At 48.2% G+C, this 24,266-nt stretch overlaps 1 protein-coding gene across 3 annotated transcripts in view; it reads left to right on the top strand.

The window, feature by feature from the left end:
• The first annotated feature begins 315 nt into the window (after window positions 1-315).
• AHRR (aryl hydrocarbon receptor repressor) overlaps window positions 316-24,266 on the top strand; it is a 793,419-nt gene continuing 769,468 nt past the window's right edge. Inside the window, exons 1-2 of one of the 3 annotated variants that reach the window (XM_085606921.1) lie at window positions 316-624; window positions 2,416-2,488. In XM_085606921.1, the coding sequence (XP_085463047.1) occupies window positions 2,427-2,488 (62 nt within the window). In that variant the 5' untranslated portion in view covers window positions 316-624; window positions 2,416-2,426. The remainder of the gene's footprint in view (window positions 625-2,415; window positions 2,489-24,266) is intronic. The other 2 variants (XM_085606920.1, XM_085606922.1) reach the window with 2 other exon arrangements.

Here is a 24,266-nt window from a genome sequence, read left to right as displayed (position 1 = left end):
TTTCTCTTTCTCTTTTCTGCCCCGAGTCCAACTATGATAATGGTAAAAAACCATGTCCCCAACAATGACAGGCGGCGTACGCCGCTTGAGACCGCTGTACAAATTAAGAACTCGGCGCCAGTCTTTTGAAGGCATTCGCCGCAGTGTTTCCCTTCCTAAGTTTCTGACTCTTCTCTGGCCCTCCAGCGCCATCTGCTGCCCACTGCCCGCAAACGCCGTCCAAAGATAAACAGAGCATCGCGTGCGAACAGCTTGCGGTTGTCATTCACTCTGGAATCCGTCACCTGAATTACAAGGAAGTGAGAGCGACTCATCGAGTAGTGAAAAAAGCAAACCCAGCAGTGAGATGAGAATCAGTGCACTGTGCAGCTGGGCAATGGTAACTGCCACATACACACAGTCCCGTCCCGGGCAGCCCAGGGAAGAGGAGAGGACGGCTGTGCAGGGAGAGCAGCAGGCACCATTGGAGCACCCTTAGACAAACCCCTTCCTGCGCTCGAGGGCAGGAGCCCCTTTCCAGGATTTCACGTTCATTCATTGTCTTTTCTTTTCTTTTTTGTGTGAGCGCAGTTTTTCATCTTCTGAAGGATACTTTGGGCCTCAGGTTGTTTGCCTTCACTTTGGGTAAGTTTATGCATGCCCCTTTGTGTGACTCAAGCGCGAAGACAAGTGCCTCTCAACCAAATTAAAATGTTGAGTCTAAAAGAGAGTAAATGGAAAGGATGTGGAATGGCTGATGTTGAAACGTATTTGCACGCCGCCCCTTCATGACAGACTTAAGTTTAACTGCTAACTGTATATCACTTGATTTCTTAAAGCACATTGATCCCAGTCACCAGTGTGCGTGTGTGTGTGTGATAACTGATGAGCATCTTTTATTCCACAAAATGCTGTGGTATTAAAACCAATGTTTCGCAGGGAACCGTGAAACATGGATCATATTTCACAGTTTCCGCTGAAATATGGATTCATCATAATGACAACCCCCCATGCTACTCTGCAAGAGCTTTCCAGTTGCCAGTGCTACTAGGAGTGTGCGGCATGGAAGACCAAACTAGGTGCTATTATTATCTAAATTATGCAGCAAACCCCCGAATTATGCGGCACATTCTCTTGCAATATTATATTCCGCCATTGGAGCCAGAAACAACACTTTTGTGAAATCTGCAAATGATGCTAGTTATCTTGCAAATTATGTGGCAAACGCAGTAAATCAATAATTGTGAAATTATCACTGCTGCCACAGAATCACATAAATCCACTGACCCACCCCGTTGTCCATTGTTTGATAAACAATTTTATTCATGAAAGGTAGAGAAAACACAAACATTCTAATTCCAGTCAGTGCCCATTGTTACTGACACTTTGAAGAAGACAGTATTTTAAAGCTAACTACCCTAAAATAAACGTGAAATATAAAAAAAACATAAATGCCAATGCGTAAGATGGTCCTATATTGTCATCTTGGTGTACTGGTAGCACTTATCATTACTTGCCTATGATTCTTTTCAAAGGAGTTGAAGTCACACTTCTAAAACACTAGATAAAAAATAACATTTTACATGCATTACATTAGATACTATAAAGTATACTAAAAAAAACGACGGTGATGAGGCCTTTTTTTAAATGCTTCACTTGATATTTTCTTTTAAAATATTTTTCTTGTTTCTTTTTCAATGTTATTTTTAATTTAGGTAGTCATTCTCATTGTCCATACATAAGTAGCATCTGTTAATCTCTTGGCACGTGGCTATGCTTCATGACCACGGGGCAACCAGCCTTGTAGGCCATACCGTAGACAAAATGCACAGATAGATTATACATTTTGTTACTATTATTCTACAAACACTTAAATCACAAGAAACAATTCATGTGAATTGCAGATTTCAAGTAAAAGGAAGTTTACAATAATTTCTTTTCTATAGGCAGAATACGAGCAAATAATGGGTAGCGCGTGCATTGTGGTCCAGGAGCCATTAACAAAGTACTCTCTGTGGTTAGTGATTTTTTTTTTGTATCACAGGTCTTTTGGTAACAAATACACGGTAAGCACCAGGAGTCCACCAAAGTTCGGCTTTGACTGACTACTCAGTCAGCCTATAACTTTTTTTTAATGGTGTATGATTAAGGCTGGTGTCAGTCAAGTACTGGCTCTTGTTTATAAAAAAAAAAACACGTTAGTCCATGCACTGGTGTTTCACAAAATGAAACTTCAGCTGATAAAGTGTATTCATTTTCTGGCCCTAATGTTGTACCCTCACAAGCTGCACACCAGATGAATAAAATAAAGGCGAGGGCATTACTTATGCCCACTGTGTGAATCAGGTGTGGCAGTTCAGTTTTCCCGCCCCCGCCCCCCTTACAGGTCTGACAGGCGGCGATGTCTAACGCGCACCTGTCGCTTCTGCTTTCCAGGTTTCCACACAATGATACCTCCGGGAGAGTGCATGTACGCCGGCCGGAAGCGACGGAAGCCGGTGCAGAAACAGTTAAGTCCCAGACACCTTTTATTTCTGGTTTCTTTTCTGTTCAGAGGTGGTGGGGACGGGTTCGGTCGCTCCACCCGCAGAAAGATGGATTCATTCTATACATTTAAAAGCCGTTTACTTTTCCATGCTCTGAAAAAACACGTCCAAAGTTCTGCAGAGCGATAGCAGGTGGCGCGTAGCGCTGAGGGGAGCGCCTAGGCGTGACGTTCCTGGAGGGCGGGGCCTGCAGGGCTGCACTGTGGCAAGAATGGCTTCCACATGCCAGCACGGGTGTGCCAAATACATGTTTTCAATATAGCGAGCCTGTCATCGGCATGCCGGGACCCTTTCCGTTTCTATCTGAAAACTCTCTATCCCTGGGAGTTTCCTTTTAGGATAAACTCACCCGTTGTCGTGCAAGTACAAGTGTAGCACGCAACCGACATAACATAGCACAGTAAAGCATAGCACATTAAAGTATAGCATGATTCAACATAATACAGCAGAAAGCAATCAATGCAACATGGCATAGCATACTATTAGACAACATGACATAGCATAACACATTCAAGTGTAGCATGATTCAACATAATACAGCAGAAAGCAACGCAACATGGCATAGCATACTATTAGACAACATGACATAGCACAGTATAGCATAACACATTCAAGTGTAGCATGATTCAACATAATACAGCAGAAAGCAACACAACATGGCATAGCATACTATTACACAACATGACATAGCACAGTATAGCATAACACATTAAAGTGTAGCATGATTCAACATAATACAGCAGAAAGCAACGCAACATGGCATAGCATACTATTAGACAACATGACATAGCACAGTATAGCATAACACATTAAAGTGTAGCATGATTCAACATAATACAGCAGAAAGCAATCAATGCAACATGGCATAGCATACTATTAGACAACATGACATAGCACAGTATAGCATAACACATTAAAGTATAGCATGATTCAACATAATACAGCAGAAAGCAACGCAACATGGCATAGCATACTATTAGACAACATGACATAGCACAGTATAGCATAACACATTAAAGTATAGCATGATTCAACATAATACAGCAGAAAGCAACGCAACATGGCATAGCATACTATTAGACAACATGACATAGCACAGTATAGCATAACACATTAAAGTATAGCATGATTCAACATAATACAGCAGAAAGCAACGCAACATGGCATAGCATACTATTAGACAACATGACATAGCACAGTATAGCATAACACATTAAAGTGTAGCATGATTCAACATAATACAGCAGAAAGCAACGCAACATGGCATAGCATACTATTAGACAACATGACATAGCACAGTATAGCATAACACATTAAAGTATAGCATGATTCAACATAATACAGATTAGACAACATGACATAGCACAGCACAGTATAGCAAAACACATTAAAGTATAGCATGGTTCAACATTACATAATACAGCAGAAAGCAAAGCAACATGACATAGCATACTATTAGACAACATGACATAACACCGCAGAACACAGCATAACCTAACAGCAGTATGTAACAGAACATAGCACAGCATACCTCAACATGACGTACCTGACACCACACCATTGAACGACCCAGTGCAGTGCACCATACTGTATTGTGCCATGCCGTATCATACCATACCATAACTAACTCACTGTGAGAAGACTGTATAGCACAATTCAGCTTAGCATAAGATAATTTGATTGACACAATGCAACATAACACAACAGCATGGTATAATACAACACAACATGACATTATACAACATAACGATACACAGCATAAGAATTGAGCGCAACATAACATGTCATAATAAAGCTTATCATAATATAATACTGTGTAGTTCAACATTCCACGTGTAACATATATTGTAACTTAACATAGCATATCATGGCGTAAGAACCAACTTTTTAAAATAATTTCTTTACTGGCATTTTGCATAAAACAACAAACATTACAAACTACCAGCAAGTTGCTTACAGTCACATCTAAACCGATCACTTGCGTGCATCAATAAGTTACACATAAAAAAATCAAATATGCAGTGCCACCTGTGAATAAAGAGACAGAAATGATGAACAAACCAACACAATACCGCAGGAGACCACAGAGTTGCAACCCCCATCACATTACTCCCACCATCTCCATAAGGGGCTGGGCCCGCTGAACCTGCATATATCGATGTGTAGCTTGTGTGTGGTGGACCTCCTAATATAACACACCTCCCGCCTCCCAACAGAACTAAACATATCTACGAATTACCAAGCGACCTTGGGGACCCCCCCCCCACCCCCCTTTAACCTTGACGTGCACGTGCCCACTCCAAAAACGGCCCCCATATGTCCCTAGGCCTGGATGCAGTCGGCATCAGCTCCCAAAAGGTTAAATCCGTGTGGCCAAACGTTACCTCCTGGATCCACTCTTTCAGAAACGGTTCCCCCCTCCGCCCCCAATGCATGCCCCCCCACGCTTGTCAAAGAGTAAAAGCATAGCGTGTAGTTTACCATTTGCAACTGGCGTGTCTTTGACATATCCCAGTAATCCCCGCAAGGGGTCCGCATCGTCTACCGTATCTATTATATCATGGATTGTGGGGAATATGCCAGACCAACATGGAGTCAGCCGTGAACAACTCCACGCCATGTGCAGGAAGGGAGCCGGGGCGAGGCCACATCTCCAGCACCTGTCGTCCTCCCTGACCCCCTTGCGATGTAGTTGGGAGGGCGTCCTATAAGATCTGTGAAGACATTTAAAATGAATCAAGCGCAGCTTGTAATTGGGGGACAGAGCTAGGCCCACTGAACCTCCGTAACTGGGGCTGGCACGTCAGCGTTCCACGCCTGGAGGGCCTTTGGCTGCAGCAGGGGAGCAGAGTTCTGCATGTCATTGTAAATGCGTGTGATAAATCTAACTTTCTGACTTTAACACGCTCTCTAAGGCAAGTAATGTGGGCGGAGGGTTAAGGTATGGGTCATGCAGGGTTCTGCAAGTGGATGTAAGAACCAACTTAACACAACACAACATCATCAACAAAATAACTTTATTTCGCCAAATGAACGACGGCATTAATAGTATTCTACAAAATGTACATTCGAGATTATTAAAAAAGGATTATAAGATAAAAGAGATGTCTATAAAAGCCCACATGCATGAGATACAATTAAAATCACGATCAATAAAAGAAGTTCATTAATGTAAAAAAAATAATTAATCAATTGACCCTTATCTTACCTATTCAATTCTCACTAGTTACACAAGACAACATAACATCGCAACATAGCATAACATGAAATGCTACAACACAAGCCCACATACCATATCACAGACAAAGCATAACATGACAGCATCACAAAATACTGCACAGTATAACAACATAATATAACATACCACAACACAGCACACGACAACATCACAACATGACACATCACAGGAGAACGCACATCAACAGAGCAAAACTCACCCTACCATACCATAACAAACCACGCCACGCCATACAATATTATGCCTTACCTTACCACAGCTAATGAAATATAACTCAATATAACACGAATGGTACAACACACGGTGACATAACATAACGCAACACAATGCAACACAATGCAACCCAACATAATAGAAGAGAATACAGAAATACAACGTAACAGGATACATAAAACAACAAAACAAAACACAACTTGGTGCAACATAACACAAGTTATTGTAAATTAACATGGCATAATATAGCAATGCAATCTAACATAAAACAACATAACGAAATGCAAGGGCTGCCACATCGAAACTTTACACACACGATAACACACCACAAACATATACTAATTGTACCAAATGCAGAAGTGTACTATTGTGACATGGTGCACGTGCCTTGCTTTTTATTAACAGGTCACCTTGTAAAGCATATCAAACTCTGCGGGGCTTTGAACATCCTGGAAGGTAGGAACCCAGCCATCAAATTGTTACACACAGCCATTATTAGTGAATGGTTACGCGCAGCCATTATTAGTGAATGGTTAAACACAGCTATTATTAGTGAATGGTTACACACAGCCATCATTAGTCAATGGTTACACACAGCCACCATTAGCCAATGGTTACACACAGCCATCATTAGCCAATGGTTACACACAGCCATCATTAGTCAATGGTTACACACAGCCACCATTAGCCAATGGTTACGCGCAGCCATCATTAGCCAATGGTCACACACAGCCATCATTAGCGAATGGTTACACAAAGCCATCATTAGCCAATGGCTACACACAGCCATTATAGTGAATGGTTAAACACAGCCATTATTAGTGAATGGTTACACAGAGCCATTATTAGTGAATGGTTAAACACAGCCATTATTAATGAATGGTTACACAGAGCCATCGTTAGCCAATGTTTACACACAGCCATCATTAGCCAATGGTTACACACAGCCATCATTAGCGAATGGTTACACACAGCCATCATTAGCCAATGGCTACACACAGCCATTATTAGTGAATGGTTAAACACAGCCATCATTAGCGAATGGTTACACACAGCCATCATTAGCCAATGGTTACACACAGCCACCACTAGCCAATGGCTACACACAGCCATTATTAGCCAATGGTTACACACAGCCACCATTAGCGAATGGTTACACACAGCCATAATTTGCCAATGGTTACACACAGCCATCATTAGCCAATGGTTACACACAGCCATCATTAGCCAATGGTTGCACACAGCCATCATAAGCTAATGGTTACACACAACCATCATTAGCCAATGTTTACACACAGCCATCATTAGCCAATGGGTACACACGGCCAGCATTAGCCAATGTTTACACACAGCCATCATTAGCCAATGGGTACACACGGCCATAATTAGCCAATGGTTACACACAGCCATCATTAGCCAATGGTTAAACACAGCCATCATTAGCCAATGGTTACACACAACCACCATTAGCCAATGGTTACACACAGCCATCATTAGAGAATAACCTTGCTGATGGAAATACACACAAAGATATAAAACTGTCCAAATATTTATATGTTTTGTGTCCGTTTTGTGAACTTTATCACTTCAGGACCACATCCCTCAGCCCTGATAGGAACTGGCATTGATGCTGGAAAGCCACCTTTATTGTTTCCTGAAACGTTGCTTTCCTCAGCAATTTGGGACCGCCTATGGGGTTAGGGAGTCTCCAGGCTTCAAACAAGAGGACAGGCACTTTTTAAAGCACACATCTGAGTAACCTTAACAAACACAGTGCTAAATATGTTATACTATAACATATTTTATGTCTGGCTACAACCAGCTTATCAGGTGTACCTCTTATTATCAATGGTAGAGTACAGTAAGAGGTGCATAGAGAGAGTGGGCCTTGGGCGAGCCCCTTTCAGCCATGAGTTTTCATGTGTTTTCATGGTTTGTCATGGCTTGAATGGGCTGTCCACCAAGGCCACAACATTTTTAAGATGGTTGCATTGCCCTATTTGTGTTCCATTCATTTGTTTTACTTTGCTGTCATGATAACGTTTTGTTGGTGTACAGATTTTTTGATAACAAAGTTAAGACGTCAGCACACATAGGCATTTTGAAAGATGCAATGCTGATTTTTCATAAGTGTCTACTAAGCAATATTTTGCAGTGTATTCCCTTTAAGTACGCTATTTATGATGCAAACTCCGGCCGAAATGTACTAAGATTATGCATCGGGGTTGCAACATTTTTGCGGTGCAAGTCTGATGCAAAATCCCTTTTCGCATTTACTAAGCCATGCAAAGTAGATTTGCGTGGCTTTGCATGGTTTAGTAACTTCAAACTAATGCAACTTGCGTTACTTTGTGTTTGGTAGGCATTACATGGGTGGATCATAGGTGTTCTTGGCATCCACCTATGTATTTTGATGCAAACCCAGACTTACAAAGACTTGTAAACTTGGGTATGCGGCAACACGATGCACCTACGTGACAGAAGCACAAAATGGAGAAACATCTTCTTTTCGCCCCGTTACGTCCTCCTTCCATGTGGGCAGCATTCTTCAGCACACATAAAAAGAGGAATATGCCTCTAAGGATTATTTTTGTGCCAAAAGATATCCATTCCTTTACAAAAACAATGCTTCCCATAATGCAGGTACCCTTGCACTCTGGTGCAAGGCAGGTGCGGCCCTTGCAGGTAAGAGCTGTGGGGTGGTGGGGCCAGGTTGGGAGGGGGATTCGACAGACGACCACGAGAGAAAATTAAATAAATGAATAATTTTCCTCGTTGTCGTCTGTCGAATTCCCCCCAACCCAGCCCCATCGCTCTTACCTGCACGAGCCGCTGCTGGTGCATGGGTGCCTGCGTTAACGCTAGGCAGCCACAAGTGTGCCAGCACATAAACAGAGCTGAACAGTGCCATCTCTTGGTAAATATGGCACTATTCAGCTCTCTCTCATCCACGCAGTGCAGTGAGTTGCCTTGCTGTAGTGCTACTTTCACTATTAGTAAATATGCCCATTCATCATCTGACTCATTTTATAATGCTCTTCGTTAAGGTTACAGCTTAAATCTGCTAATGCAGTCTGTTCAGCAAAGGGTCCCTACTCCTAGCTTCAATATTATTGTAGCCAAAGAGGTCACATCATTATGCTTTCTAATACAGCTGTGTGTAATCCAAACAAATTCGCCCATAGTTCCATGCCAAGGTGTGCACTCTTGCACTCCTGGTGCACCCTCCTGGTCACAGACCAGGTACTGGAGCTTGAAAACACTACAGAGAGGCCTAAGCCTCAGTGCACACGCTAGATTAGTATAGGCTTGTTGGGCCAGTTTCACATGAAGTCAGGTCACTCAGAGCAGGGAGGCATACCTGTTTACCATGCAGGAGACATTCTCTTCCCAACTTTAATTAGTTGAGAAAGTGGCGTTCGGATCCACACTGAGCTTGAGCGGATAGTTGCGTAAGGTAAACAAAACCTCTCATAGGCATATAGTCACCGGTAGTGGGAACAAGAACAATGCCACCATTTTATCCTCAATACATCATGCCGAGCATCTATACTCTTGTGGTTGGGAGGTAATGAGCATCCAGGGCACCACTTCTCTCTCTTGAGCTAACATGAAACCCATCTTTCAGAATGGGTATCTTTCACGTATCGCAAAAGTGACAATTAGTACACACTCTCCGTACTTTCCCCTGGCTTTTCGGTTAGCATTGCAGACATCCATTCCCAATTATTTTCAATGTTTGGGCACACCCTGGTCCACCTGAATTAATTCTGCCACAAGCAGTCTACAGCAAAGGCACATTGCCTTCAACGTTGGCTTAGATTTCCTCACCTCATCGATGTATAGTAAGCCTACTGAAGAAAATTGAAACAAACCAGACTGTGTTTTTATTATAAGAGATTATTTTGGTCATCAGACACAATACAGCCATTGCTCCTCTGAATGTTCAAGAGCAAATTCAGATTCCTGGCTCCTCAAGCTCTTGGAACATCACATAGTCCAGCATATATAGCAGCAGTTACATCAGTGACGCCAACAGACCTGTGTCTTGTTATTGTACAAGCTTGGGCTATGGTGAGTATCTCAGGGCAGTGGGTGGGAAGAGAGGGAGTGGAACAACTCATATAGTGCTTTGAAGGTGCTATGCTTTGTATAATATAGAAGCAGTGGCGATAGTGAGGTACCACCCAGTCTCTCGAACGTGTCAATTATCCGAAGTGAACCCTCCTAGAACAAGTCGGGGAGATGTTTATCCCTTAATGCTCCATGGAATTTGTAGACATAGGAGTAACAAAGTTTCGCTTGTCCCTTAGACTTTCTCTTTATTTACTTTCCTTAAGGGAATTTGACATCTGCTAAAAAGAGGGGACAGTCGACAGTAGCACTGAAGGCTTCACATGTTGGCTTAGTTGCTATTGATTTGAATTTACTTATACAAATTCTAAAGCAGATGTTGCTCATGAAAATAACTGGGTCTTAGTCACCTCTGAGATGCCCCTATCCTCCTCAATCCTAGACAGGAGGGAGTGCTCAAGGATGTGGGAGGCTGCCGAATGGGTCAACAGGATCACCAGAGCAGCAGAACTTTCATGTGGAATATCTGGAGTAGAGGAACTGGGATCCATTGATGATATTTCTGTCCACTGATTTGGTCTGAAGCCATTTGCCGAGGTTACCGTTCATTTCTAAATATCCTTTAGTTGAACTGTGTCCTCTTTCACAATACTTACCGCACAAGGAGAACATTAGTAGTTGGGTGATAGCTGTTGCATCAACGATCCTCTCTCTAGAAGGGGTCCCACACACTTATTTCAAGAGATCTGGAGTACATCTGATATATGCTTGATGTTCTTCAAGATCTTACTAATAAAGAATGGAAGCGCATGTGTCTCCTGTACACTGAGTGAAATTCAATGATTTACCAGTGTACCTAAAGTCCGTTGGCTGTTCCCAAATTGAATCATTTCCCATCACCTTGGGGTCTAAGGCTGGCCTCTCCTAGACCAGAAAGGTAAGGCACATGTTTAAGCAGTGGCCTCTGGCAGCAGACGCAGTTAGGATTGCGGACAGTGGCGTCACGGGTAGCAGATATTGAAGGATATCAGAGGTATTGAGCTCTGAGGGACTTAAAAAGACTTCACTGTGAAGCTGCTCTCTTTGGATTGGTGTGCTAGAAATCATAAGGACCACATCGGGACTGGTAAACGAACACCACCACTGCTGCTCCAGTTGGCGGATTAAAACATTGTGAGTTCCTGATACAGTTAATATGGTCCAATCACTTCTTTGAGTTCCTGATTGCAGCTGATAGGATCCAATCTCTTCTTTACTGGTGGAAGTTGTCTCAAAAGTGGTTGGGTGAAATAGATTTGCCTTCAGATCAGTGTTGAAGGACAGCATGCTGGGGACAGGTTAGGTACCTTCTAGTGTTGGGTCCAGTACAAATGTTCCAGTTTTTGATGGTGGGATACTGGAGTGCCAGAATACCTGATTCTGAACTGCAACCCAGCAACCAAAAACACTGATAGTGAATTCCTCCTGAATGAAGAAAAACAAATTGACACAGAGATACTAGCCCTGCATGGTTTCCCCATTTCTGGGGAGAAAACCGCTGACTTTTCCACCTGTTCTCAGAATGTGTAGTGTCAGCTGGAGAGCAATAGTAGGCTGGTGGGATTGGGGGTCAGGGCACACTTAAGTTTGACCAGGAGAGCATTGCCTCTTTCAGTGATGCTGCAGGGGTCAGTGTGTGATTATGCCTGCAGCCCCTGCTGCTTCTAACAAGGTCCTGGTGTCTGAGCATGGAATTAGCAAATGTGGCCCCGCCCGAAGACCCTCAGAATTGGGAGTGTCAGAAATCCACCTCAATTTATCACTTCAAGTACTATTCCACCACTCATAATCAGGGCCTTAGAGGGTTATTTCCCTCTGTTTCCTGTGTTCAAGTTTGATCGAGTGATTTGATTGGTGCTGCATGGCCTTAGAGTACATCTGGCGCTTTGTCCACAGGGGTGGAAGGATCCTCTTTACCAGTATAGGCTGAGAGTTAGTGATATTTTGTGAGGCAGTTATTTGGTGTGTTAAAGCAAAAAGATGTCTTTTTCTAAGAAGAACCAATAATTTATTACTTAATGAATGAAGACTTTGGTTTCGCCTCGTTTCAGAACGCCATGGAGAGGTCTCTGCTGTGATGCCACTAACTGTGTTTGTACACAAAAAAGTGATGGATGGAATGCTTGAATGAATCTCAGCCAGTGGTAATTACTCGGACCGTATCCCAAACCATCAGTATTTTTCACACCATGTCACCCGAGTTTGGGTCCAGCTATATGGAAATCAGGTTTGACCCTGCTCCAACTGGTCCTGAGTGCTTGTGTTCTGGTTCAGGGAGGACCTGGCTTGGCAGTGCAGAGTGGAATGTTCCTATGAGGCGCAAGGTCAAGACTGATTTGCATATGGCTGGGTCCAAACTGAGGTGGCATGGTGGGCAAAAAACAATGAATTGGGAAGCAGCCCTAGCGATTGCCAGTGGTTGACATTAATTTTAGCATTTCACCCATCATCCTGTTGTTTTTACATTTGCTGTCCTAAGTATGCCGGGTATGCCCAGACGTGGGTCCTGGGCTCATTGTGCCACTGGAGCCAAGCTATAACTGGCTGAAAAAGCCTAACTATGGCGAAACCGACCACAGGTTGCCTGTGTTCCGGTTCAGGGAGGACCTGGCCTGGCAGTTCGGGAAAGACTGTTCTCATGAGGGACAGGCTCAAGACTGATTTGCATATGGCTGTGTACAAACTGAGGAGGTGTGTTGGGCAAAAAAACGATGGACTGGGACACTGCCTCAAACGACTGTCAGTTATAGAGATTAGTTAAAGTATTCATCCATCACTTTGTTGTTTTTGCACAAATTGTGCTTGTGCACAGCTGAGGTACAGACAGAATTCCTTCATCCAGCAGTGGAATGCGTCTGAATGTCTGTGTCATGTGTTATTTCATGAGTGTAAGTGTGAATGATGGCATGACCCTGGTTTGTTGTGTGCATGGATTCAGGGACATCATTGCAAAGAAAAGCCCTGTGTGCCTAGCAGTGATCAAGGGTGTGAGGTTTTTCAATAGGAGAGTCTTCTGTACATCTAGGGGCAGCAGAGATGTGTGATTTATACAAATATTGCTGTGAGACACCTTTGTCATTCTTTTCATGTATAGGTTGATGTGGGTAAGGAACTAGGGGTGTCCCTGAAGGCGAATGCTGCTGCAGGGAAGCACCTTTGAGTCACTGGTGGTACAGAAAGTCCTATGAGAGTTTCTAAGCCAGGCTGATTTTGTTTCAGATGCTGAATGAAGAAGTGTTTGAGGGATACCCATGAGGAAGTAGTCATATTAAGTCATCAATCTAATATCTATTCTCAGTAAAACTCTCCAATTTAGAGAGAAAGCAACCTAGGTCTGTCTTGAATTGAAATCTGGAAAAAAATTATTGTAGGACGTCGCCCTATATTGACAAACCATACCTAGTTGGAGAATCCCCAGACCAAAGAAATTTTGGGCAATTACATACTTTTGTTTTAAATTGATCTTTATTTAGCATTTATGTATTGCATACAGCATGACATTTATTGCACATGCCTCATGGTTAACACTGTTTTGTCATCACAGTTTAGTAGCAGTTTGTCAACTGAAAATGTAAACTAGAAACTTGCTTCAGAAACATGATTAAGTAGCACCAGCAATAGATCAACGATAACCAATATACACAACAATAGTGATTTCAACAACTGTGAGACTAAAGAGCCACACAAAACTGTGTTGCTCAACATGTGCGTATGTGGGTTGATGCAAGACTTCCTCCACCACTTCGTGTGACTAATGTTTCTGTCTTTTACATATTGTCTAGATAAATTGCCTTACAATAATTACCGAAGGCTAATAATTTCCTTTGAAGCCCTACTTGCCAAATTAGCGGCATGCAGTAAACATGGAACATGAAGTCCCCCTATTTTATCTGACAAGGAATGTGTATTCCATGTTAGCGCTGAGAAGTCTGCTAGATATAGTGCAAAAAGAGAGGGTGACAATACACATCCTTGACAAAGCCCATTCTCAATCAATATTTCACGTGACAGGGACTTTATTCTATCTAGCCCATTTCCCTCTAAGTAGCTCTCTTAGACTCATTAAGAGACCTCTTGGTATTTTCATATCTTCCAACTTGCGCCAAAGGGTTTCCGTATTTACGAGGTCAAAGGCTGAGCAGAAATCTACAAAACAGCAATATAAATTGCTCTTAGTTCATATGAGGTTCTCTGTAAGTGCCCAGACACTTAAGCAGTGGTCAACTGTCCACTGACCCTCTTTGAACCCTTTTACTTATTTTTTAATTACCCAGACAGATCCAAGAATAAAGGTAAACCAGGGATCTGTCTGAGGCCTTTTATCTTTATACCCCCCTGCCTGTTATATATCAAGAGAGCTCCCAACACTGTGGTTGAGCCCACCCTGACTTATAGGGGCCAGGGTGACCCAATGATGAAGCATGACACCACTAGGGTGTGTGAGAGTAACTAAAGAAAAAAACTGTGTTTTTCCCCACATTTCATGGTTGGGTTAGGTGCACCCTCACACTCATTCCTTTTGATTCCCTTCGGGCACAGTTAGCTTACTAGCACCATCGACCACTTTGTGGTCCATTAGAGTATTTTTCGTGATTACGCGTTTTGTAGGGAGGACATACTCTGGTAATACTTACCTCTTGCATCCTCCTGGGTCTTGGATATCCTCCATGTTAGACGGACCGGGAGGGTCGGCCGAGGACAAGGGGAGAGGTCTCCGAGGAGAGCCGTCTCCAGCGATCGTACAGATAAATAACTTCCCCCCCACAGACAGATACCACACAAGGAGATGAGTTAGCGTTCTTTATAAGCACTTCTTACGGTACGATGGAAAGGTACAAGGAGGTCTGGACTCAGGGGTCCCCTCGATTCAAGTCTCTCAAGGTGGGAAAAGGGGGTAGCGGGATAGTCTGGTTACCAGTCTGGTAGTTGAGGTGGTATGGTGGGAAGCTCACAATCCTCGAGCTTGGTGGTCTAGCTGGTACGGGCCACGGCAGCGCCAGCAGGTCCCAGTGAAGATGGTCGATACACGGTCCGCGGCAGCGCCAGCAGGTCCCAGTGAAGATGGTTGATGTACGGTCCGCGGCAGCGCCAGCAGGTCCCGGTGAAGATGGTCGTTACAACGGGCCGCGGCAGCGCCAGCAGGTCCCGACGAGGATGGATGTTGCAGAAGGCCGCGGCAGCGCCAGCAGGCAGGACGATAGTTCACAAGATAGGGCTACGGCAGCGCCAGTAGTCCGTCAAGGCTGAGTTCTCTCGGTGTCTCTCGACTCCAGGATACAACTACCTCCTGCTCCGGGGCTGCTCCAGTTATAGGGCAGGTGCCCTTTGATGTCCGGACCCTCGCACTTGGAGGTCGGAGGGTCCGGGATGAAGGTGTCCAGACACCCAGCGGGGGGGTGGAGCCGGTGCCTGGGGAAGCTGGAGGCGATCGTCACCTGGCGGGGGAGAGTCCTTGGTGCTTCGTTCTCCCATTGACCTGCCAAGTGGTCCGCTCACCTCCTGGGTGGATGGTGGTGCCGGGATGTCGGGACCGGCCAGGCCCAGGGTTAGGGTCGGGGGGAGGCCACGCGGCCTCGTGGCGCAGGGCCCAAGATGGCGGCTTGACCCGGCCGAGGGAGCCGGTGGTGGCTTGGGCCCGTGATACATGGAGGTCCGAGGGCAGGAGTCCCGTCGGGAGACGGGGTGCGGGTGATTCTCGTGGGTCACGCCTGGTGGGCCGGGGCTTGGGCCCTGTCAGGCGGGGAGGGAGCAAGCCCTTCGTGTGGCCTGTCCAACATGCGACCCCCCAGCTGAAAACGGGGAGAGTCACCCATCTTCTTGGGGACTCTCCTCGTCGAGGCGGAAGAAGCGTGACAGGCCATCTGCGTTGGTGTGGTCTTGGCCCGGCCGGTGCTCCACGGTGAAGTCCATTCCCTGCAGGGAGATGGACCAGCGCAATAGTTTTGGGTTTTCCCCCCGCATCTGCATCAGCCACTGCAGGGGTCTATGGTCGGTTTGTACCCGGAAGTGGGTACCGAAGAGATAGGGCCGGAGCTTTTTGAGGGCCCACACCACTGCGAAGGCCTCCCTCTCGATTGTGCTCCAGCGCTGTTCTCGGGCCAGGAGACGTCGGCTGATGAAGGCCACCGGCTGGTCATGACCCTCGGGGTTCACTTGGGAAAGAACCGCTCCGATGCCGTGGTCGGAGGCGTCTGTCTGTACTACGAATTCCCGACTGTAATCGGGGGCCTGGAGCACAGGGGCGGTGCACAGGGCGGCCTTCAGCTTTTCGAAGGCCGCTTGACAATCGGGGGTCCAGTTAATCCGCTTCGGTTGGTTCTTGGACGTGAGACCCGTGAGGGGCCCCACAATGCTGCCGTAGTCCCTCACGAAGCGCCGGTAGTAGCCGGTGAGCCCCAAGAAGGCTCGGACTTCGGTCTGGGTGACGGGGGGCTGCCAGGACTGGATGGCAGCAATCTTAAGTTGCAGTGGGGCCACCAGCCCGCTCCCCACCTGGTGCCCCAGGTAGGTCACGGACCCGTGACCAATTTGGCATTTGCCGGCCTTAATCGTGAGGCCGGCCCGCTGGAGGGCCTGTAGGACCTCCTGGAGGTGGAGGAGGTGGTCGGACCAGTGGCGGCTGTATACAGCGATATCGTCCAGGTAGGCAGCGCTGAACTCTTCGAGCCCCGCCAAGACCTGGTTCACAAGACGTTGAAATGTAGCGGGGGCGTTCTTCATGCCGAAGGGCATGACCTTGAAGTGGTAGTGGCCATCGGGGGTAGAGAAGGCGGATCGTTCTTGAGCCCGGGGTGTGAGACCGATCTGCCAGTAGCCCGCTGTTAGGTCGAAGATACTGAGGTAGCGGGCGGCCCCCAGCCGGTCGATCAATTCATCCGCTCCGGGGATAGGATGAGCGTCGGTTCGGGTGACAGCGTTCAAGCCCCGGTAGTCGACGCAGAATCTCAGTTCAGGTGTGGTGCCGGGGGCAGCGGCTTTGGGGACCAATACAACCGGGCTGGCCCAGGGACTGTCCGAGGGCTCGATGACCCCGATCGTGAGCATTTTGGCCACTTCCTCTTGTATGCAGGCCCGTACCCGATCTGGTACGCGGTAGGCCCGGTGTCGGATAGGGGGACTGTCCCCGGTGTCCACGTCGTGCAAGCACCAAGGGGTGACCCCGGGAGTGAGGGAGAACAGTGAAGCGAACCGCAGCAGGAGGTCCCGGCAGCCCTGGCGTTGCTCTGGGGTGAGGGCATCGGAGAGCCGGACCCCGTCCACGGAACCGTCGCTCTCCCGAGTCTTCAGGAGATCCGGGAGGGGTTCGGAGTCCTCCTCTGCTCCACTGTCTGTAGCCATCAGGAGGCTGAGTTCTGAGCGCACAAAGTGTGGTTTGAGTCTGTTGGTGTGGAGGACCCGAAGGGGGTTCCGGGGGGTCCCCATGTCGATGAGGTAAGTGACGGGGCTTTTGCGCTCGACCACCTTGAAGGGCCCCGTCCACTTATCTTGCAAGGCACATGGTTCGGTGGGGGACATCACCCACACTTGTTGACCAGGTTCGAACTCGATGGAGGAGGCATTGTGGTCATACCATCTCTTCATGTCTTCCTGGCTGGCCTCGAGGTTCGCCTTGGCCATTTCCCTGAAGCGCCGGGTCTGATTACGCAGGGCCAGGAGGTACTTGAAGACGTCTGGAGGGGTCTTTGGGGGGGCCATCTCCCAACCTTCTTTGACTAGGCTGAGGGGCCCTCGCACAGGGTGCCCGTACAGGAGTTCGAAAGGGCTAAAACCGAGGGACTTCTGGGGAACTTCTCGGTAGGCGAAGAGGAGGCACGGGAGTAGTACATCCCACTGGCGACGGAGGGGCTCTTCCAATCCCCCAATCATCCCCTTGAGAGTGCGGTTGAATCGCTCCACTAGTCCGTTCCCTTGGGGGTGATAGGGGGTCGTGAAGCGGTAGGTGACCCCGCACTGTCGCCAGAGGGACTTCATGTATTTGGAGATGAAGTTCGTGCCTCGGTCGCTGACGACTTCTCGGGGGAAGCCCACCCGGGAGAAGATCCCCATTAGGGCCCGGCCAACCACCGGAGCTGTTACAGTTCGTAGAGGCACCGCCTCGGGGTAGCGGGTGGCGTGATCCACCAGTACCAGGATGAACCTATGTCCTTGTGCCGTGCAGGGGTCCAGGGGCCCCACAATGTCTATTCCTACCCTCTCGAACGGGGTGGTGACCACTGGGAAGGGTTGTAGAGGGGCCTTCAGCTTACGGCCACTCTTCCCGCTGGCCTGGCACGTGGGGCAGGACCGGCAGTGGTTCAGGACGTCGTTCCGCATCTTCGGCCAGAAAAAGTGGGTCACTAGGCGACTGTAAGTTTTGTCTTGGCCCAGGTGACCAGCCAGGGGGACATCGTGGGCCAGGTTGAGCAGGAAGTCTCTGAAGCGGAGAGGTACCACCAGTACTCGACCGGCCCCTAGCTCTGCGATTCTCTGTTCGCTGTATAGCAGGTCGTTCTCCCAGTAGACCCAGTGAGTTCCGGTGGAGTCCCTTGCGCTCTGGGCGCTGGCTTGTTGGCGGAGTCCCTCGAGGGAGGGGCAGGTCTTTTGCTCCTGGCGGAACTGTTCTTGGGTGGGCCCCCCTTCTTGACGCCACTGAGCCAGGCCGGGGACGTCCTGGGGTTGCGCGTCCCCTTTGGTCGTTGGTTCCGGGGGGTTGGCCTCGTCGTTGTCTTCTACTGGGGCGACCGGGGGCGGAGGTGCTGGCCATTCCGGTTCTTCTGGTCGGGGAACGGCACGGGTGGCCATGGACCGGGTGGTGACGCAGGCCCAGTCCGGGAGGCCCAGCATCCCCAGGTGCTCTCTTCTCTCGACGGTGGCCCACGGGGAACTCTCAAGGTCATTCCCCAGGAGGCAGTCCACGGGGGCATCATCCCGGACCGTCACTTTCAACAGGCCGGAGACCCCTCCCCATTCGAAGGGGACGCAGGCCATTTGACACAGACTTTCGGAATTGTCGGCTGAGCGGACGGGGCAGAGAATGTTCGGCAGGATCTGCTCGGGTTTCACCAGGTGACAGCGGACGGCCGTCACACTGGCGCCTGTGTCACGTAAGGCCTCGGCCCGATGCCCATTAATGGTCACCCACTGACCGTATTTCCTGGTGTTGGCGGGTAGGGGAGCCCGCGGGACTATGTCTTTTCCCCCTAGGCACGCTAGAACCATGGCGGCCGGTTCCCACTCTTGCTGGGCCGGCTCATACTCTTCCTGTTCCTCTGATAGTCGTTCTTCCCCCAGGGCGGCGGCAGCGACCTGGCGGGGCTTGGGCGTTTGGTTCTGCGGGCAGCTCGGGTCATTGGCGTAATGGCCGACTCGCTGGCATCGGTGGCACGTGACATTGGCTCGGAACCCTGGACGCATCGGGGGGTTTCCCCGTCCGGCCGGGGGCGTGGTGCTGGCCACGGGGGTTGCCGGGAGGGGGTCTCTCCCTCGCCCCTGGCCTCCTCCTCCTCCCCGAGGACGGTGCTGGCCTTGGTTGCTTCGGTTCTGCTCGTGTGGTCCTCTCCGGCCCACTCGGGTGCTCTCCCATCGGTCAGCTTCAGCGGCGAGCTGCCGGGGGTCAGTCAATTTACTGTCGAGGAGGTGCTGCCTGAGCTCGACGAAGCAGTTGTTCGACAGGTGTTCCCATACCATAAGGTTAAAGAGTTGTTCGTAGGTCGTTACATGGCTCCCCTTGATCCAACCCTCGAAGGCTCGGCTGAAATAGTTTACGTACTCCACCCAAGTTGTACCCGGGATCCGGGTGCAGTCTCTGAACCTCTGGCGGTACATCTCGGGTGTGAGGCCGTAGCGGGTGAGGAGGGCAGCCTTCATGTGGTCGTAGGACGACATTTGGTGATCTGGGAGCTGCAACAGGGCATCGCGACCTTCGTTGACGAACCTCCCCCATAGTCCAGCTCCCCAATCACTCCGGTCGATCCGGTGGGAGGTCATGGCGATCTCGTAGGCTTTGAACCACTGCTGTATGTCGTCTTCTCGGACATACTCTCGGACAACATCCTTGGGGATGTGGACTTTTTTCTCGGTTGCCCCTGGGGTGTGCGGTCGCTCAGGCACCCCCGGTTCTTTATTCTGTTTCCGAAGTTCTATTTCCGCCAGTTTGCGCTCGTGTTCGAGTGTTATTCTTTTTTCCTCAAGCTCTCTCTGTCTCTGTTTTTCTTCTCGTTCCTCTCGGAGCCGCAGATGCTCTAGATTTAGTTTCTGCTCGGCTAACTTTAGTTCACCGTCCATCTTGAGTCGTGCCATTTCCAACTCGTGTAATCTGTTCCTTTCTCTTTCCTGGATCTCCTCCTGCGAGAGGCCCGTTCCCCGCTCCTCTGGAGCCGTGGCGTTCCCCTCTGGTGCGACACTGTTTTGGTCGGAGGATCCGGTGATCCCAGTTTCTGCCATGACTCAAGGGCGCGCTTCAAATCATCTTTGGTACTCAGGCCGGTGGTAGCAATGCCTAGTTCCATGCAGAATTGTTTAAGTTCGCGGTGGCTATATTCTTCCAACTTATCCATTTGGAACTTTTCAGTGGAACCGCTATCTTTGGCTGACATCGTGGTTTTGTCGTGGGGTGAGCTACTCTCTGTACGATTACGCGTTGATTCGGATCGCGCCGCTGGCCACCAATGTTAGACGGACCGGGAGGGTCGGCCGAGGACAAGGGGAGAGGTCTCCGAGGAGAGCCGTCTCCAGCGATCGTACAGATAAATAACTTCCCCCCCACAGACAGATACCACACAAGGAGATGAGTTAGCGTTCTTTATAAGCACTTCTTACGGTACGATGGAAAGGTACAAGGAGGTCTGGATTCAGGGGTCCCCTCGATTCAAGTCTCTCAAGGTGGGAAAAGGGGGTAGCGGGATAGTCTGGTTACCAGTCTGGTAGTTGAGGTGGTATGGTGGGAAGCTCACAATCCTCGAGCTTGGTGGTCTAGCTGGTACGGGCCGCGGCAGCGCCAGCAGGTCCCAGTGAAGATGGTCGATACACGGTCCGCGGCAGCGCCAGCAGGTCCCAGTGAAGATGGTTGATGTACGGTCCGCGGCAGCGCCAGCAGGTCCCGGTGAAGATGGTCGTTACAACGGGCCGCGGCAGCGCCAGCAGGTCCCGACGAGGATGGATGTTGCAGAAGGCCGCGGCAGCGCCAGCAGGCAGGACGATAGTTCACAAGATAGGGCTACGGCAGCGCCAGTAGTCCGTCAAGGCTGAGTTCTCTCGGTGTCTCTCGACTCCAGGATACAACTACCTCCTGCTCCGGGGCTGCTCCAGTTATAGGGCAGGTGCCCTTTGATGTCCGGACCCTCGCACTTGGAGGTCGGAGGGTCCGGGATGAAGGTGTCCAGACACCCAGCGGGGGGGTGGAGCCGGTGCCTGGGGAAGCTGGAGGCGATCGTCACCTGGCGGGGGAGAGTCCTTGGCGCTTCGTTCTCCCATTGACCTGCCAAGTGGTCCGCTCACCTGCTGGGTGGATGGTGGTGTCGGGATGTCGGGACCGGCCAGGCCCAGGGTTAGGGTCGGGGGGAGGCCACGCGGCCTCGTGGCACAGGGCCCAAGATGGCGGCTTGACCCGGCCGAGGGAGCCGGTGGTGGCTTGGGCCCGTGATACATGGAGGTCCGAGGGCAGGAGTCCCGTCGGGAGACGGGGTGCGGGTGATTCTCGTGGGTCACGCCTGGTGGGCCGGGGCTTGGGCCCTGTCAGGCGGGGAGGGAGCAAGCCCTTCGTGTGGCCTGTCCAACACTCCAGTACCCTTTTGTGTTAACACACCTCTTTGAACCCTCCCTGCTCAATAGAGATTATGCTATTCGTATCAATCTGGGCTTTCAAGAATTGCTTTGACATACATTTTAGCCCCTACGTTGATCAGGCTTATCAAATGATACTTTTTCGGGTTAGGGGGTTTGTTTTTCCTAAATACTGGTTTAATGATTGCTCCAATCCTGCTATTTTGGGAATTTACCTGTTATCGTAAATAATTAAAATGTTGGAATGAGAAAACTGAATCCACCAATCCATATTACTTTGAATTATTATTGCGGGCAAATCATCAGGGCAGCAGCTATTTTCAGGTTTATAACCACCCAGGCTCTCCCCTACTATAATCACCTGAGAATCCTTAAAAAATAAAAAATTCAAGGATTGCGTAAAGATGTAGGACCATATTTATCAATATTTCATGCAACGCGGCAAGACACCTTGCTGCGCTGCGCAAAAGGAGAGAGCAGAATGTGCCATATCCATCAAGATATGGGGCATTCCTGCGCTAAATATTATTTAATATAATGGCGCACAAACTGCTGCCTAGCACCAACACAGGTGCCCTTGCATCATAGAGCAAGGATGCCTGCTTTAGAGGCAGGCTTATTTTTGTGCAGAAAGGGACACATTCCTGCACGAAAACAATCCTTTGAGGCTTTTTCCTTTTTAGGTCGAGCCTAGCGCAGCGCGCATGCGCGGACCTATTGGAGGCTTCTTGTAAGCACATGAAACTTCTCCATCCGGGTCTGACTCCTCCCACACATTGGATTGGCCTTTGCGTGTGTCTTTCAATAATGAAAGCACGCAAATGGCCAAAGGCTGGTGCATGTCCTACCTCCTTTACAATGTTTCACACCCACGGCGTTTTGCTCTCGGGAGCAAGCAGCAGCACGCAGGGTGGCAGCTGCATTCCTGGTGGGTCAGGTTACACGCAAAGCGCCACGGTTTCACTTTTTAAAAAAAATTTTAAACACATTTTATTTGGTCATATTTCGATACACGGGGCAACGGCCCTTCAATGGTACAGTAAAGCAGTTGAACAATGTGTGCATAAATAACCATTTCTATGTGAAGAAACAAACCTGCAGAACGTGCAGGAAAAATAATACACGATTTCACTTTTGCTTTTACTTGCGTTTACTCCTTACAGCGGCCGTACTTGTTTTTTTAAGTCTAATTGAAAATAAAATGGTACGGTTCAGCCCATGGAAACGCAAACCGCGTCATAATTTCAGATCCTTGTCACATCCAAGGGATTTTCCGTTTATTTTTTTGCCGTTTACTTGTGCCCTCCACAAACCGTTGATTAATATCATGCCAGCAGCTTACACGCTTTCACTGCAGATGTCGGAAGAAGGGCTACACAGGTTCAGGGGAGTTTCTGCCTCATAATCTGGCTCTCAGTCCTCAGTCTGTCCTCAGGGGTGAAGTGTGTGTCCTCCCTTCAGGGGTGAAGTGTGTCCTCCCAGTTGATAGAGCAGGCTGGGGAGGAGACAAGTGCAGCCATCGTCTCACAAGACCCAACCCAGCAGCGTTATTTTGTCACTTCATTCTGAGACTATGGTAATTTGATACAGTATGTCGTAATTTTTTTCTAAGTAAATATTACAATCTAGGAGGGTATCTCTGATGCAGAGCCGTGTGCGTGGTATTTTTTTCTGATTTTGTCTGATAGGTTCTAAGATGTGTGTTGGTGTTTCCAAGCCAGTGCTTGTCATAAGGCAAGAGTGGCCTGAGGGATAACTTCATTATCAGATACCCTGCCTGGGACCAGTTAACAACCAAGATCTTAGTAGGATCACTGCAGTCATTCTATTTACCTGTAAACGATAGCATTGTTTGGTATCCGTTATTAATATTTTCTTTACAATTCTAGATAGACAGTTTTAGCCTTGGGGACACTTTTATGTAAAATGCACTTAGAAGTTTAAGGGAAAGAAACTTCAGGACAATGTGCTGCATGGCTAAATACTTATACGGTCCCTTGGCTATGCCAATGCTTGTTCTAAGTGTGCTGCAGAATGTAGCTCACCTAAAAAGAGGAAAAAACAAGTAGAAATGAAGATATTTCTCCTTGTTACCGCTGCAAGGGTGACGCAAAGCCCTTGATAAATATGCCTGTAGTCTATTGGCCCATTCTGGTGCCCCTGTGTAAATGTTTGCCTGACATGGGAGTCCATTGCCAAGTGACCGTTGAGCCAAATGAATCCAGATTCTAGTAAGCACTTCTTCATCTGCTGGCCCATCTGGGTTTTAACACCTGGAGCTTTTGGAATGGAGTACACCTTCAACATATCCCCCTGTGCCAAATCTTCTAAAGTTGGATTCAAGCCGGGGTTAAAGTCACCCATTAATATTATTAATGTATGTACATACATATTACAAATTGTGCGTAAATCAACCT

The sequence above is a fragment of the Triturus cristatus genome, chromosome 5_2, assembly GCF_964204655.1.
Source record: "Triturus cristatus chromosome 5_2, aTriCri1.1, whole genome shotgun sequence".
NCBI lineage: Eukaryota > Metazoa > Chordata > Amphibia > Caudata > Salamandridae > Triturus > Triturus cristatus.
This window is presented reverse-complemented; position numbering and strand designations above follow the sequence as displayed.